Genomic DNA, 17,185 nt, shown 5'->3' on the forward strand with positions numbered 1-17,185 from the left:
TCACCTCTTATCAGTGTAGTAGGCACTTTACATACACTGTCCCAGTAACCATCACAACAGTTCTGTGGGATGAAGAGCACAATCCCACTTTAGAGATAGGGCTCCAAGCAGTGAAGGAACTTTTGTAATATGAGATAAAAGTTAAGATTAAATATAAAGTTCTTAGTTTAGTGTCTGGCAGAGGTAACAAATACTAAATCGATGGTAGTCATTATTATTGTCATAGTAATTCGTAAGCTCAGGATTTAGCCTGAAGTCTGCTCAATTCAAGCCCATGCTTTTTTATAAGACCATGCTAGGGCCTGTACAACTGCAGAAAAATAAAAAAATATATAAAGATAACCCAAAACAAAGTTAAATCCCTGTATCATTTACTCAACAGATCTTTACTCAGTGTCTATGTTCCAGATGTTATAAAATAATCTAGTCATTGCATGTACCTGTAGGCTAGCTTGGGATCCCACAGGTTGCTACACTCCCCTTTTCTCCTATCAAACCCATGAGTATAATTTCTGATTTAATATCTATCATCTGTGTTAAAAACTCTTTAGAGGGAACATGTCTACTGTGATGACCACTTTATTCCCAGTATGTATCATAGTGAACAATATATAACAAGCTTTAACAGGAAAAAAAGTTTGCATAAAAATCAGTAGTTTGCCGAAACCGGTTTGGCTCAGTGGATAGAGCGTCGGCCTGCGGACTGAAAGGTCCCAGGTTCGATTCCGGTCAAGGGCATGTAACTGGGTTGTGGGCATATCTCCAGTAGGAGATGTGCAGGAGGCAGCTGATCGATGTTTCTCTCTCATCAATGTTTCTAACTCTCTATCTCTCTCCCTTCCTCTCTGTAAAAAAAAATCAATAAAATATAAAAAAAAAAAATCAGTAGTTTATATATATATATATTTTAATGTTTCCTTCCAAGAGACACAAATTGAAAAAAAGGAATCCTCCATTTTATATGCATGGTGTCACAAAAAAAATGTATACACACTTTAAACAGCTGATTGCTCAATTTTGAAAATGAAATGTATTTTAATAAACATTGCCTTTATAATTACTCAAAGTGTGTGTATACATTTGGGGGGAACACCCTATATATGATCCCAGCTGTTAAAAAAAAAAAAAAACGACTGAAGGAAATTTTTCAAATGTCTTTATGGGTGGTGGGATTGTCAGTATTTATTGTTTTCCTGTATCTACAGTAGTAGAAAGGAGAATATGAGTAAAATCTAATGCCTAAAATCCACCTGTAAAATCTACAAGGAGTGAACATAAACATACAGATGTTTATAATTACCACTTACAAGATTATCTGCTTTCATTCTCCTTACCCCTCCTCTACAAAATTGAAAGGTTTGTGCAAGCAGGGGCTTAGGGACAGCATGCCCTCTCCCAAATCCTTTAGCAGAATGATGAAGTGGTAATTATATCCCACAGGGAATCTCAGAACCAAATCCGGAGGGAACTGGCACAGGCAGCCCTCTCCTGGGGAAATAAGAAAACGCAAACACCTCAAAGGCTCTTGGTGAACTGTAAAGGGCACTTAGGGCCCTTAGGGCAAGAGAGCTCTCAAAAGGTATTCGCTGAAAAAAATGAATTTTTAAAGCTAAAAGGTCATTTTGAAAGTTGAAAGTGTGAATGTTTATTTTGGTAAATCTTGAGTACCTGTTTAAAATCTCTGAGCCTCAATTTTTCATCTGTAATGCACAGAAATGTCACATAAGGTCATTTTGAAAACAATGTCAAAATATGCAGTAGACAGTAAATGCTTAATAAGTGACAGCCATATTTTAGCTTTTACTCACATTTCATAATCTTTGCAGTAATCATTTTACCTTTTGGAATAAGTTCTCCAGTGTTTGCAAAGAAGGACTCTAAAGAATCATAGAAATTACAGCTAAGAAAAACCTGTGTGTGTGTGTGTGTGTGTGTGTGTGTGTGTGTGTGTGTGTGTATTTAAAAAGCATGGTAGATGGCTAAAAACCATGAAAACAAACTTTGAGATTTGTTCACTGAAAATGTTTATTAATGTGTTAACGTTTTATCTAGTTGGCTCAGTATTTGTATAATTTAAAACTCTGAGTTGCCCCTGAATAATCCAGATGTCTACAATATAGACATAAACTACCATGCTTCCCAACACTTAACATACTCAGATTTCTCTCACTTCCACTTATCAGACAAGTAAAACATTAACCTTTCAAAGTTACACTTTTAAAAGAGTTCACAAATTCCTATCTCTCCAAGTTTTAAGAAATTGTTTGAAACTTAACAGAGGAAGTTGAAACTCCCAAGTCGACAGCCTTAATCTGCCAACCCCAATGTGTCCACATAACCAAATAATCACAATGTACACTTTAAATATCTTACAATTTTTGTCAATTATGCCCCATAAAGCTGAAAACAATTAAAATCACACATGGAAAAAGCCTTAGTCTGAACCAACACTGAGAAGTAAAGCAATGGAAGAGGGTTTTTTATTCATCACTCTGAGCAAAAGCACGAAATATATTTATTACTTAATTTTTCCATAAAGAGAATGTACTTTGTATTTAGAGATATAAAAAATTAGGCGTCGGGATGTGTTTTGGGAGAATGATCAATAAGCCCCTTATCAATTGTTGGTTCCTGAAACCAGGGACCATCACCTCTCGAACGCATTAATCTTCGTACTTCCATCTCCTTTAACCTGTAACAAATGAAATAGCAATATTGTGATTCTAACATTTGCAAATACAAATTTAATGAATAGATAGAAAACAATCACTGGAGAGCCTTTTGCTTTATGTAAGTATAATGTCCCTCTACAGATGTCCCTCTACAGATCCATGTGTATGCATAAAAATAATATATACCTATAAGCAAAATTTAGGACTTATTTTTGACTTATATTATGTTGTTTATATAACACATATTGTTTTTAATCCCCAAAACATTACTTGAATTGGTAATCAGTTCTCTCTTCTGTCCCTGCTTTGTCTGGACAGAGCGCCTTCACTTGAATAGTGGTAATGCATTTCCTGTCTTTAATGCCTACGTTTAAGGCCATATGCTGTGCCAAGTGCTAGGAATTAAAACATGAAGATGCCTTCTTGGAGCTTACATCCCCTAGTTTATACTGGCTGTCCATTACCATTAGGACAGAAAACTCCTTGAGAGCAGGAATGGTATCTTATTCAACAGCATCACACTAAGTCTGGTCAACATCAGACAATTGGTATTTGTTAAGAAAACAAGAAAGAAAAACCAGGATTAAGAAAAACATCCTCCAACTTACTTGTCCTACTTACTTGTCCTCATCCTTCTTCACAACTGAATAATCTCTATTCTATAAAGATACTTTCCTCTCTTACACCCGAGCCTTTGTACAAACTACCATATATTCCTAAACAGTCCCTCTCCATCAAACCTTTTACTTACAATTTATAGACTACATATCAACTTTTTCATATGACTATAATTTTATCACATTTAAATAATTCATTTTATTAACCTTTACCAGCTCACTAACCCTACAAGCATATTTATCTCTTATTTAAGATTAAATATCATCCTTTTCCTTTTCTACTCTTAGAATATAATTATCTAAAACCCAAGTAATTAAAATATTCACAAAAAGAAGACTGGTTAAATAAGTTATGGTTGGCCCATAGAACGGACTATTCTGTACCTGAGGAAATTCTATCTATAGTAACACAGAAGATGATAGATATACCATTAGGTTAAAAAAGCAAGGTAAAAAAGCAAGGTAAAAAATCAGTGTGAAGCATCTTCCCATTTCATTAAAAAAAGAAAGTAATCATTTGTGACTATGTTTATATGTACACATGCACAAGGTTTTAAAAATCTGGAGGAGCCTGGCCGGTGTGGTTCAGTGGCTGGAGCGTTGGCCCATATACCAAAGGGTCTTGGGTTCAATTCCCAGTCCTGGTCAGGCTGTGTGTGGGAGGCAACCAATAGATGTGTCTCTCTCAGATCAGTATTTTTTTCTCTCTCTCTCCTCTGCCACTCTCTCCCCTCTTTTCCACTCTCACTCTCTCTGAAAAGCAATGGAATAAATATCCTTGGGTGAGGATTAACAACAACAATCTGGAGGCCAAAGATAACAGTTAACTCTGGGGGAGTCAATCAAGGGATAGTTCCTTTCTGTTTTATATCTTTCTTAATGCTTCCATTTTTCAAATACCTAAACATATACTTTATAACAACTGTAGGTACTCCTGATTGCACACTGGCATCTTTCCTTTGGGGATAGAAGTCAGGGTTTTGGTTTTGGTTTTGCTTTGTTTTCAAATTGTTTAGGATCTCTATATTTCTAAAGAATTCTGGGATCTGGTCTTTTAATTGGAACTCACAGGTTTATGTCTGAAGTTCAAAAAAGTCCAGTGTTACTAAGTATGAGCCATACTGTTTTTCCATGCTCTTAAAATACTTAATGACAGCTGTATGTGGTAACTCTATATATTAGTATATGTAATTACATATTTAGAAAATAAGCCAATCATATGTTCTTTTAAATATTATTCAATATCAGCAGGTTTTATAAACTACAAAGATTAAATCAGAATGAACAGAAAGTAGATCAAGGTAGTATGTGGCCAAGAGCAGGGGAGGAGGACTGACTGGAAGAGACAGGAAAGAGGCTCACTAGATCAGCGAAGCAACCTTGACAGTGTGGTTACATCACTATATACTTTTGTCAAAAGCCCATTGAGATTAATGTGCACATTTGATTGTATGTAAATCTCACTCCAAAACCCCAAATAAATCTCAGATAGGATCAAATTTAAAAGCAGCAGAAGGAAACTGAGTGACCATTTAAAAAAATAATTTTGGATTTATATATTTACTTATTTAGTTACTATCAGAGGCCTGTGCATAACACGAAATACCAGAATCTAAAAAAAAAGACTGACAAACCTGACAAATAAAAAATAATTAAAGCAATGTAACAATGCAGTGTTCAAAACATATTAGCTACTACTAATTTTTATCTGAAACATAAAAACACTTCTACATTGCAAAGCATTCTACACTGTCAAAAGACAAATGACAAACCAGGAAAACATATGTGTAAGAAAAACAAAAGTTAATTTAACTAATGTATAGATGAGTAGCAAAATGGGCAATTTATAGAAAATGAAATGTAAACAACCAACAGATATATGAAAAAATACTCAACCTTACAAAAATACATAATGGAAATGATGAGATAACATTTTTCAATTATCTCATCAAGCAAAAATGTTTAGGTTTGATAAATTCTATTGCTAGGAAAGGTATGAAGAAACAGAAATTATCACATACTGGTGACAGAAAAGACAACTGGCACAACTTTTTTGAAGGGTTTAGGCAATACACATCTAAAATTTAAAACATGTAAAATTTGGCTTATCAATACCACTGCTAGAAATGTATATTCCAGATATACTGAATACATATGCAAAAATGTATGTAAGAAATATTCACAGCACTTTGCAGAATATTAAAAAAACCCCAGAAAGAACCTAAGTCAGTGGTCGGCAAACTGCGGCTCGGCAAACCGCAGCTCGCGAGCCACATGTGGCTCTTTGGCCCCTTCAGTGTGGCTCTTCCATAAAATACCGACTTCTGCGCATGGGCCACGAAGTTTCAATCGCACTGTACGTGCGTGCCCACACGTGGTATTTTGTGGAAGAGCCACACTGAAGGGGCCAAAGAGCCGCATGTGGCTCGCAAGTCGCGGTTTGCCGACCACGGACCTAAGTACTGACAATAGGTGACTGGATAAAAAAAATTAAGGCACATCCATCTAGCAAAATATATGATGCATCCATGAAAAAGAATGAGGCATATACTATCAGAAAAGATCACCAAGATATTTTTAAGTGAAACAAAGACAGGTGGAGAACCACATTTATAAGAGGATTCCATTGTGTTAATATGTTTTCAAATGATACATAAAATATATTTTTAATGCATACAATTTTCTGGGGGGGGAAACATATATTGGAAATCATTAAGTAGTGGTCACCTCTAAGGACAGACTGGGTGCAGGAGGAAAAGAAATTGGGGGAGGGGAAGTGGGAGGAGAGGACTGCCTTGCTCTTAGGAGAATAGAATATTTTAAAAAGAATTTTTTTTAATCTGGCAGCTATTATCTCCCAATTGTCTCCAGCTCATAGTGTCCACTCTGAACAGGCTAACTCTCACCCATCTTCATCCTTTTACATAGAGCAGCCTATAGCATTGAAATAGTTTTATTAATTTTTTTCTTATGATTTGACCATACTAAAGGATTTCCTTCCCATCCCCACTTTTTACCGTAATTCAGCCTTTTCAGCTTCAATCTGAAGGATAGCCATTGTTCGCTCATAATTCTTCTCAGGACTATCATAGAAAGTTCGGGCAATCCATCTTGATATAGGATGCTACAAGAGAAAATTTGTGTAAAATTAGTTTCTGAATAATATTTTGCTTTTCCAGCTTACTATTCTGTAAAATGACAATCTCAGATAACCAATAACACTCACCATGTGCCAACTACTTTATCCATTAGCTGCATACTTCCCCCCACCCATTTTATGGAAAACAAACTGCACAAAGTTATACAGTTACTAAGCAGCAGCAAAGTAACTGTCTGACTCCAAAAACCTGTGCTGAGGATCTAAAGTGGCAGATTTAGGAGCTAAATCCAAGGTTTGGTGATCCAAAAAATGGAGCTCTTTCTATCAGTTAGGAACGATAAACTAATTGTATGGCTTATATTAAGATTTAATAATGAAGTACTTCTTCCCTAAAAATATAATTCACTCAGATAGTAAAACATGAAAGGATATACTCTAATAAGGCCACTCACTACAACACTTGTAAAGACAAGTAACAATCTTGGATTTTAGTAGCAGTGACAGTGTGGTAAAATGACTAACAGTGCAGGCTCTGGAGTCAAGACTACCTGGGTTATCTCTTGTACAGGTCACTTAATCTCTTTTAAGCTTTAAGTTTCCTCATCTCTAAAGTGGGAATAATACAGTACCTTTGACATGGAGTGAGATATTTGCAAAACACCACAGTGCCTGCTACACAGGAGGTGCTCAATAAATGACAGCTAACACTAATATTTATAAAATCTTTCCTAGAGTATTGAACTTGGGATAAATTGTGACTATTAATCTGCTTGTTCAAGAGCACACCGCAGTCATCCTTTAAAAAACCATAAAACTTGCTCTAGTTAATTTTGCGCAATAGTTAGAGTGTCGGTCCTCGGACTGAAGGGTCTTGGGCTCGTTTCCGGTCAAGGGCAAGTACCTTGGTTGCAGGTTCAATCCCCGACTCCATGTCAGGATGCATGCAGGAGGCAACCAATTGATGTGTCTCTCTCACATTGATGTTTCTCTCTCTCTCTTCCCTTGAGTGAGGATTAATAAAATGAACAAATAACCATAAAACTTAAAAATAATACAATGAAGAAAAGAACCAAGAAGCTCCTTGTAAAAAGTGAGCAGAAAATGTACTCATCTACTTGATATAAAAAATTGAATATAAAACCCTATCTTAATTGCTGAATTAAGACATTAACCAGTGCACTGATAAGACAGCTAACAGGAGGTAACTTGCAGTGATTTACAGTATACTAACCTTGTAATATTCCCAGTGTTCTGGGATATAGCCTTCTGGAATTTCTGCTAACTCAGCTTCACCTAATAAGAGAAAATAGTGATGTTCAACTTCAGCATCAGGAGTGTGTAACATTAAGTCTGCACTATGTAAGTAAGAAACCAACCTCTTGTGGTTTTAAAGTGACCTTTTATTTGTATCAATTAAGATACCTAATATTTTAAATTCACTTCGATATGGTTGAAAATCCATTCATTAGATATATGAGATGTCTTCTATATGTAAGACATTGTCTGCAGGATTATATGAGAATTTTGCATTTTGTGTTTATACAGTATACCAAGATATAATAAAAGACATACTATTCCTTCTCGCTTTCCTAATACCAACTAAACAAAATATTCTAGGATTCAAGATATTAGAAGTACTTTGAGCAGAATTTCCTATAAAAATCTAATATTTACTGTCATTCACAATTCCATTCTTCTGTAGGTTATAACTTTACTAGAGGCCCGGGACACAGGATTCATGCACTGGTGGGGGGTGTGGCCTGTGGGGATCGGCCACTGTGGGAGCGCTGCTCATCCCGGTTAGCCAAGCGGGAGCGGTTAGCCAAGCGGGAGCGTACTAACCACCAGGGAGCAGCTCCTGCGTTGAGCGTCTGCCCCCTGGTGGTCAGTGCACATCATAGTGACTGGTCGACCGGTCGTTCTGCCATTTGCTCGCTGGGTTTTTAATATGTAGGATGTGCTCTAAGATGGATAAAAACACTTTACCATCCCTCAGCCTCTTTTCCATTTTTGTATCTCTTTCTATTTTCCTTATTCTGTTTTATCAAAGCTGGGTTTGGAAAAAGAGGAGGAAGACAAGGCTTTATGAAGCCTTTTATGTGGCCCCTACAGAATTGATGATCTAAAGCTTTAGGAAGTAAACCAAGATGTTTAAAAAAAATCATTATACTCTATTACGGATTAAGATTTAGTTGTTTTAAAATAAATTTCCATGCTTATGTTTATTTTATTATTCAAGGAGCTTTTCCTTATCCATTTCTTTTTTTCTTTAACGTACATATGTTTTTTTTAAATGTATCGATTTGTTCAGGGGGAGGGACTTACCAATGAATACATTCACCAGAGTTATGCCAATTACTACTGGAATCCCAGTCAAACAAATGTAGAATTTCTGTCAAGATTGATAAAAACAAATTTTCAATAACCATTTCCTAACTCTCTTTCCCACCCTTAAGTTGTCCTTATTACATGATTTCCTTATATTACTTATAAAATAAACTTGCCAAATTGGAGATGCAGTATCAAATGATTTATTTCTGTGATTTTCTTTTGCTCTAGTTTTTAGATGCCTAAATTTAACACCAAAAATGAAAGAAAAAAGGGATTAATTGTACAAGTATTATATAATATATATTTGAGTGATTTTTCATTTTTTGATTAAAACAATGTAATGAAAGTTAGTTTTTGTATTAGAAAAATACATATAGAATTGTACACCCGAAACCTATATAAGTTTATTAACCAATGTCACCCCAGTTAACGCAATAAAAAAGAAAAGTGTAAAAACATCAGGTTGATTTCAGCCACTGTATAAAATCTGAGTTGGCCACAACAAGAACAGTGGGAGCTCAACCAAGGGGTTGGAGAGGGCACTGAGCACAATGACAGAGCAAGAGAAGGTCTAGGGGGAAGCCCATGCTCAAATGGTGGGTGACAGCTCTAGGAACAATGACAAATACCCAGACAGGCTTCCATCTTGTACAGCCTACTTTCCATTATAGAACCCTGCATTAATAATGTACAATCAGTACCCTGCTGCTCTCTCTGAATCAATGCTCCTAAGCAATATAGAAATAAAATCATATAATAATGGAGGGCCTTATTTAAAGAAATACTTCAATTAGTTCTTTGGTAATTTAAAGAATATTTTAATAATAATATAAATAATTATCCCCAAATAAATCTGTTTTCAAAATTCTGTAATTTACTAATTTAGATTTTAATTTTTTGTCAGGGAACACAGATTTCAAAACCCCATAATCCTGAGAAGAAAGGAATGGCTCAATTTTTAACCTCCAATAAGCATAAATCCTTTTTTTGAAGGAAAAATGGTTACTAAAAAAGAAATTTAGTAACAAATCAGACCTTACTACCCATTTCTATATCTTTTGAGAAAAGACATATGAATTTACAAAGTGAAAGATGTTTTCTAAATAGGCCAAAATGGTCTTCCTATTTATATGAAAATAGTTCAACAAAAATTTTAACTCACCAGTAAATTCAAAAAACGCTTGTCATAGAATCCAGAAGGTTTGATAACAAACAGTCTTTTCCCATGGTCTCCACTGTGTCTCACAGGAGCTAGAAATATTAAATTACCCTGTTTTATACAAGTTTCATATCGGTAAACTGTTATTTTTTGAGATAAAGTCAGATTATAAGAAAATATATATGCATACATTTTTATTTTATTTATTTTTTCTTTTTTTAAAATTTTATTGTATGTATTTATTTATGTCCAGCCTGTCTCAAGCAAAATAAAATGTGAAACCAAAAAATGTTACTGAAAACAAACGTTAAACAACTTATAACTTAAAAATATATAAAAACAAAATTATTAAAACAGAACTCTTGAGCTTCTTGGTAGCTACAGCAAAAGATAAATTCAGGGTGTTACTTTTTTTTAATTAAATTTTTATTGTTCAGATTATTACAGTTGTTCCTCTTTTTCCCCCCATAGCTTCCCTCCACCCGGTCCCCACCCCACCCTCTGTCCTTCCCCTCCCCCCAATGTCCTCATCCATAGGTGTCCGATTTTTGTCCAGTCTCTTCCTACATCCCCCACACCCCTTCCCCCCCTGAGAATAGTCAGTCCACTCCCTTTCTATGCCTCTGATTCTATTATATTCACCAGTTTATTCTGTTCATCAGATTATTTATTCACTTGATTTTTAGATTCACTTGATAGATGTGTATTTGTTGTTTGTAGTTTGTATCTTTACCTTTTTCTTCTTCTTCCTCTTCTTAAAGGATACCTTTCAGCATTTCATATAATACTGGTTTGGTGGTGATGAACTCCTTTATCTTTTCCTTATCTGTGAAGCTCTTTATCTGACCTTCAATTCTGAATGATAGCTTTGCTGGGTAAAGTAATCTTGGTTGTAGGTTCTTGGCATTCATCACTTTGAATATTTCTTGCCACTCCCTCCTGGCCTGCATAGTTTCTGTTGAGAAATCAGTTGACAGTCGTATGGGTACTCCCTTGTAGATAACTGACTTTCTTTCTCTTGCTGCTTTTAAGATTCTCTCTTTGTCTTTTGCTCTTGGCATTTTAATTATGATGTGTCTTGGTGTGGTCCTCTTTGGATCCCTTTTGTTTGGGGTTCTCTGTGCTTCCTGGACTTGTAAGTCTATTTCTTTCACCAGGTGGGGGAAGTTTTCTGTCATTATTTCTTCAAATAGGTTTTCAATATCTTGCTCTCTCTCTTCTTCTGGCACCCCCATAATTCGGATGTTGGTATGCTTGAAGTTGTCCCAGAGGCTCCTTATACTATCTTCATATTTTTGGATTCTTTTTTCTTTTCCAGTTGGGTGTTTTTTGCTTCTTCGTATTTCAAATCTTTGACTAGATCAGGGGTGGGCAAACTTTTTGACTCGAGGGCCACAATGGGTTCTTAAACTGGACCGGAGGGCCAGAACAAAAGCATGGATGAAGTGTTTGTGTGAACTAATATAAATTCAAAGTAAACATCATTACATAAAAGGGTACGGTCTTTTTTTTAATTTTAGTTTTATTCATTTCAAACGGGCCGGATCCGGCATGAGGGCCGTAGTTTGCCCACGGCTGGACTAGATTCTTGCGATCCTCTAGTCTGCTGTTGGAACGCTGTATAATATTCTTTATTTCAGTCAGTGTATGCTTAATTTCTAGTTCGTCCTTTTTCATAACCTGAGGGTCTCACTAGATTTCTTGAGGGTCTCACTAAGTTTATCGGCAGTCTCACTAGACTTCTTGAGGGTCTTACTAAATTTATCGGCGGTTTCTAGAAAATTCTTGGAAAACCTTATAAGTGTGGTTTTGAACTCTATATCCAGTAGTTTGCTTTTCTCCATTTCTGTCATTTGTGACCTGTTTCTTTGTCTCCGCATTTTTTATGCTTCCCTGTGTTGATAAGAGTGGCTTTCTATGCTAGGTGTCCTATAGGGCCCTGTGGCTCACCCTCCCCAATTATCAGAGGTGGACACTCTTGGTGCACCCCCTTGTGGGCTTTGTGCACAGTCTTGTTGTAGTTAAGCCTTGACTGTTGTAGGTACCACTGGAATTGACCTCCAGGCCAATTGGCTGTGAGAATCAGCTGTGTCTGCAGTTGCAGAGGGAGAACTTCTGTGCTGGAGACACCCTTCTGGGGCAAGACTTGCTTCAGTGGGACTTTGGTGCTCACTGAGTGTGTCCCTTATGGATCTGAGGAGTTGTAATCTGGATGGTCCCACTCTGACCACTGGGTACACTGGCTCTTTGATGTCTAAGGAGGTGCTAATTTAGCCTCTGCCTGAGGCTACCTAGCAGGAGCCCAGCTGTGAAGCAATGCAAGCTGCTGTGGAGCCTTAGGCCTTCTTTTGGAAGTTCTGGGTCTCTCTGACCCAGCTGCAGTTTGTTTGGTAATTTTTAGATTGCAAAGGGCCAGGCCTTTCATATGCAAAAGCCTCTGCGCACAGCTTGGGTGGGATGGGGTCTCAGGGGATCAACAGGGCGGAGCAAGCAGTTATGGCTGCTCCTCAGTCCTACCCTAAGAGGCCCCCAGGGTCTCAGTGTCCCGGTAATCACTGCAAGTACCTCTGAGAGAAAGCTGCCCTGGAGTTCCGATCGATGCCAGACAGTCCAGTTTCTCCCCGTATGAGTCTGGGTCCCCAGAGACTCACCCAGAACTTGAGTTTAGAGCCGTCGGGAGCTTGAGACTCCCTCCCAATGGAAAAAGACAACCATGTCCTCAGTTTCCAGCCCTTTCCACGTGCGCCTCCGTACCTCTGCACTTTACTTCCGCACCTCCTCTGAGTCTCAGTGTGCTTTTCTCTTTTCTTCTAGTTGTAGAATTCCCACTCAGCCAGCCTTCCTGTGGTTCTGGATGATGTCCGTTTTGTCTTTTAGTTGTATTTTTGAAGTGGTTGTGCGAAGCAGCAATTTCCGGTGTTTACCTATGCCACCATCTTGGTTTCCTCCATACATTTCTAATTAACATTTTAAAATGCATGTTCTTTAAGTATTAAAGGCGGGGCAGGTAGGGTTTCCTTAAACAGAGATTGGTGTTCTGTTTTAAACTATAGCTTTCCTCATTTTTATTCAATGTTAAAAAAATACCTAAACAATTGTTTGAATGTTTCAATAGCAGGCAAGGAAGGCAGATACTCTTGGTGGGCTAGTTTGTTTACCCTCTGCAACAAATTTTGCTAATGCTGCAAAATAAATTTAAGTTATGCCATTCCATATGAGGCAGTAAACACTTGCTACAAAATAGATGGAAAGATATTTATTCAACATATATCCAGCAGGAATTTGAACTTGTTATGAAAGTGAACACTGTAAATATCTTGATAAAATCCCTTTGTAACTCATTTCTCATTCCCAATATCCTCCTCTTCAAATACTCCCCAGATGATGGTATTTAATCAAACTTTGCTGGAGATAAAGCAAGGCAAAATTTAACTCCTGGATTTTTTTTTTACATCATTTCCTCCCTTGAAAGCCTGGAAAGATCACATGGGCATCCAAGCCTCTTCTTCTGGAAGCAGGAAAGACTCTGTTTCGGCTGTGTAACTACATTCTGTATCCTTTATTCAAGCTTCAGTGTCTGGAAGGCGCTCCCCTCTACTGGAATCTGTTCTTTGGACCCAGATGACATCTTATTCTCCAAGAAACCAACATTCTTCCAACCAGATGAGAACTCTCAGCTTTGAATTGCTGTATCTTCTAAGGAGGCGCCTAATTCCCTTTATTCTCCCAATAAAACATAAATGTCAAAGAACTTTCAATGTGTGAAAGAGAAACTCTTCTCTTAATTTTGGTATCACCTGCAGCAGCTTGAGATGAATTTAGGTTAATTCATAAAAGAATTAAATGCTGGTATGAATTTACTAAGTACAATTCATACTACTAAGGCTGTGACAATAACAAGATAAGAGAATTTGACAAAGTATGTATTTCAGCAAATCAATTGAAAGTTATAGAATTTTTTTTGTGAGCTATATGGAAAAAATGGGCTGGATAATAGTATAAGTGCCTACTATGTACAGGTCCGTTGAAGGCCTATTGTCTAAGAGGGATACAGACAGACCCTACTGGAAGCAAGACACTAACACTAACAGATTAACATAATTACAAATCTATAGGGATAACAAAGGAAAGAAACAGGATGTATTGTCAGAAAAGAACAGGCCCAGAAGTAAAGTTCATATTTAGACAGGATGGTCTGTGTGTCAGTGAGGGGGTTGAGGGGAGCAAGGAGGTACAAGGAAAGGCACATTATAAACTGAGAGAAATATCAAGTTAAATAAAGTTGAAATTGGCAATTGATTGATTGATTACACCAAACGGTACTGATTAGTTAATGCAGTAACCTGCCAAAGAGTTGTCTCCATAGCCCTGGAGGGTCAAGATTTCTTTGAATGGCCTGCATGATGGTATTCCTGACAAGACACAAAGCTACTGCCACAAGAGTGGTTATTACACTGATGATGAAATAGGATCCCCCAAAAGTCTTCATACACATTGACAAAAGGCTGAATCTAAAATGATTAAATGTAAGTGGAAAGTCCTGCCTGGACCCCAACCTCCAAAGTTTAGTGGCTCACAAACTTAGAATACCAGTAAGAGTCATTGGTATAATGAGGTTACCAAAAAAAGCCAAGGTAATTTTATCTTAATATGTATTAAAAGTTCAAGGTCAAAATGGAAGAAATCCCTGCCCTCTCATCTCCAGGTGTCCCGAGTTTTAGAACTGACAACCTGGACCCTGCTCCACTTATGCAACCAGAATTAAAAACAACCTGGAAACTGACACACTGAAACTGAAAGAACTGAAGCTGACTGGTCTACAAAAAAGAAGTCTGGTTAGAAAGCAGATGAGCTTTTAAGGAACTGAAGGGCTATCCCATGACAAAGGGCATACACTATTCTGGGTTGAGTTGAGCAAAGAACTTTAAATGTGTGAAAGAGTAATGTAGAGCTTAATACAGGGAAGAAGTTTCTAACAATTTCAGTGGTTGAAAATAAAACTGGACCGCCCAGCCAGTGTGGCTCAGTGGTTGAGCATTGACCCATGAACCAAGAGGTCACCAGTTCGATTCTCAGTCAGGGCACATGCCCGGGTTTCAGGTTTGATCCCCAGTAGCAGGCGTGCAGGAGGCAGTCAATCGATCCATGTTTCTCTCTCACCAATGTTTCTATCTCTCTATCCTTCTTCCTTATTCTCTCTAAAAGCAACAAAAACATATTTTTAAAAATTTAGCCCAACTCCCCAACTCTCCACTAAGTAGTTATTCAAGTATCAGTAATAGGGATTAGTATACTAGAGAAGGGGGGGGGGTGTTGGTCTGGATTTCTAAGGTCTTTTTCCTTAAAGAATCTGAATATATGGCCTCTTTTAGAATAAAAAGGCATACCTTACCAATGCATCAAATTCAATAGTTTCCTTCCATGTCCAAGAACTCACTCTTTTAAAAAAAAAAAAAAAATCTGTTTTTATTGATTTTAGAGAGAAAGGGAGAGGAAGAGAGCAACATCAATTGTCTGTCTCCTACACACACCTACAGGGATCAAGCCCCGGCCAGGAATTGAACTGGAGCCCTTTTGGTGCCATGAAAACAGGCATCTTCCACCACTTATAAAGCCTGGAATTCCTCAAGTATTCATTAATTATGTGCAACTAGGTTTCAATAACAATTTTTTAAAATGCACATAACCTCGGGAAAGTTATGTTTTAACAACTGTGGTCTTTGTGTGGCTCAAATAAGATAACTGTATAATTTTATGTGTGTGTGTGTGTGTTCCCAAGAAATTGAAAATCGGTCATTTTTCCCCCCTCATTTTCAGACTATTCCCAGTTAATGTCACTTTACATCAATGGTTTAAGGAATTGAACACCCCCTACACTCTCTACTGCCTACAAAACAGATAATACAATTTAGTCATCCCCTCCCCTCACCAATTAGGTCCCAACTCCCCCTTTTTAAAAACATTTATATATTTTTTTATTTTTCAGTGACTGTCTACATTCAATACCATTCCGCATGAGTTTCAGATGTACAGCACAGTGGCCAGAAAACCATGTCCTTTCCCTGTCAAGTCAACAGAACAAGCACACTTGTAGTAAACGTCCTCTCTTTTAGAGGTGAACAAATACAAGTTTCAAGCGATTCAGCGCCTTCTGGTTAGCTTCCAAGACGTGAATGCCCAAGGTCACACACACACACACAGCTAATGAACCGTGGAGCCAGGGCTGGAACCCGGGAACCTAGCTCCAGAGGAAACAAAACGAGGCTCTCCACTCCGCTGGAGCTCACACTCCCCAGGGGGCAGGCATACACAATAATATAACAGATCAGAACTTTTCATTGCACGGGGACAGGTAAGGCTGCACGTGCAAAATGCCCCTGAGAGCAGGCACGGCTGGAACACAGTGCCCTCTGCACTGCCATCCGATCCCCGGCTCCCGGGGCAAAGGGCTCAGATTACCTGCGGCGATCCCCCCAGACCTCCGCGAACGGGGCGCAGTGTGTAAGCGGGAGGAGTGGGTTCACCCCGTTTACCTCCAGCTAGGCGTGATGAGTTTTTAAAGAGGAGGACATGTGCCATCAGAAACGGCTTACAGAGGGATGCTGTCCAGGAATGTTGTTAGCCAAGTAGTTTGTTGGCTACTCCCCATCCTTTCCAGCAAGTCCCCATGCACAATGCCCTGTCGGGAGCCCCTGCGCCTGTCCACGCATCACTTAGCATCACCGGGCACCTCCGCAACGCGACTGTCCGTGTTGCGGGACTAGAGCCTAGTTCAGGGGGAAAGTACGAACCTCCCCCGGTGCCGAGAGGCCCGGGTCTCAGCTCTGGGCCTTTCCGACATCAGCGTCGTCCGTGAATGAGCCCACCTGGGAAGGCTGAATGGCCAAGCGTTTCACAAACGCTAACGGATAGAAACCCTCAAGCCCAGCCCGCAATTTCTCGGCTCCTGCCGGTCCCACCAAGGTCACCCCGGCAGCGTCCTCTCTCACCCCGCTCCCCCTGAGAGCGCTCTCCCCCACAGCCGGCACCCACCGACAGCCTTCGGGAAGCCGCGCGTGAGGAAGCCCCCGGGTCCGAGCCGCGTGCCCAGGCGGCGGCCAGCCAGCGCCGCCAGCGCGGTGACCGAAGCCCGCTGCAGCAAGCTCATGGCCGCCATGGCTACTCCGGGCAAGAGGTCGAGCGGGGGAGGGCAACGGGAGCCGAGAGAGCCAATTCACCACCCGGGGCCAAGGCGGAAGGCGGCCATGTTGAGTGAGGGCAAAAGCTGTTCCTGTGTTCTGCTTCCGGTCGGAGTGACGCACCGGAA

At 38.9% G+C, this 17,185-nt stretch overlaps 1 protein-coding gene across 1 annotated transcript; it reads right to left on the reverse strand.

Annotated features, from left to right (window-relative positions):
* Positions 1-2,457: 2,457 nt before the first annotated feature.
* NDUFB5 (NADH:ubiquinone oxidoreductase subunit B5) lies at positions 2,458-17,104 on the reverse strand. The gene is made up of 6 exons (XM_036351610.1): positions 16,912-17,104; positions 9,883-9,971; positions 8,715-8,781; positions 7,621-7,682; positions 6,307-6,413; positions 2,458-2,692 (listed from the first exon to the last, which is right to left on the reverse strand). The coding sequence occupies exons 1-6, from the start codon at positions 17,033-17,035 to the stop codon at positions 2,572-2,574; spliced, it is 570 nt and encodes a 189-aa protein (XP_036207503.1). The 5' UTR covers positions 17,036-17,104; the 3' UTR covers positions 2,458-2,571.
* Between the last annotated feature and the right edge of the window lie 81 nt (positions 17,105-17,185).

Source organism: Myotis myotis, unplaced genomic scaffold (genome assembly GCF_014108235.1).
Source record: "Myotis myotis isolate mMyoMyo1 unplaced genomic scaffold, mMyoMyo1.p scaffold_m19_p_2, whole genome shotgun sequence".
Classification (NCBI taxonomy): Eukaryota; Metazoa; Chordata; class Mammalia; order Chiroptera; family Vespertilionidae; genus Myotis; species Myotis myotis.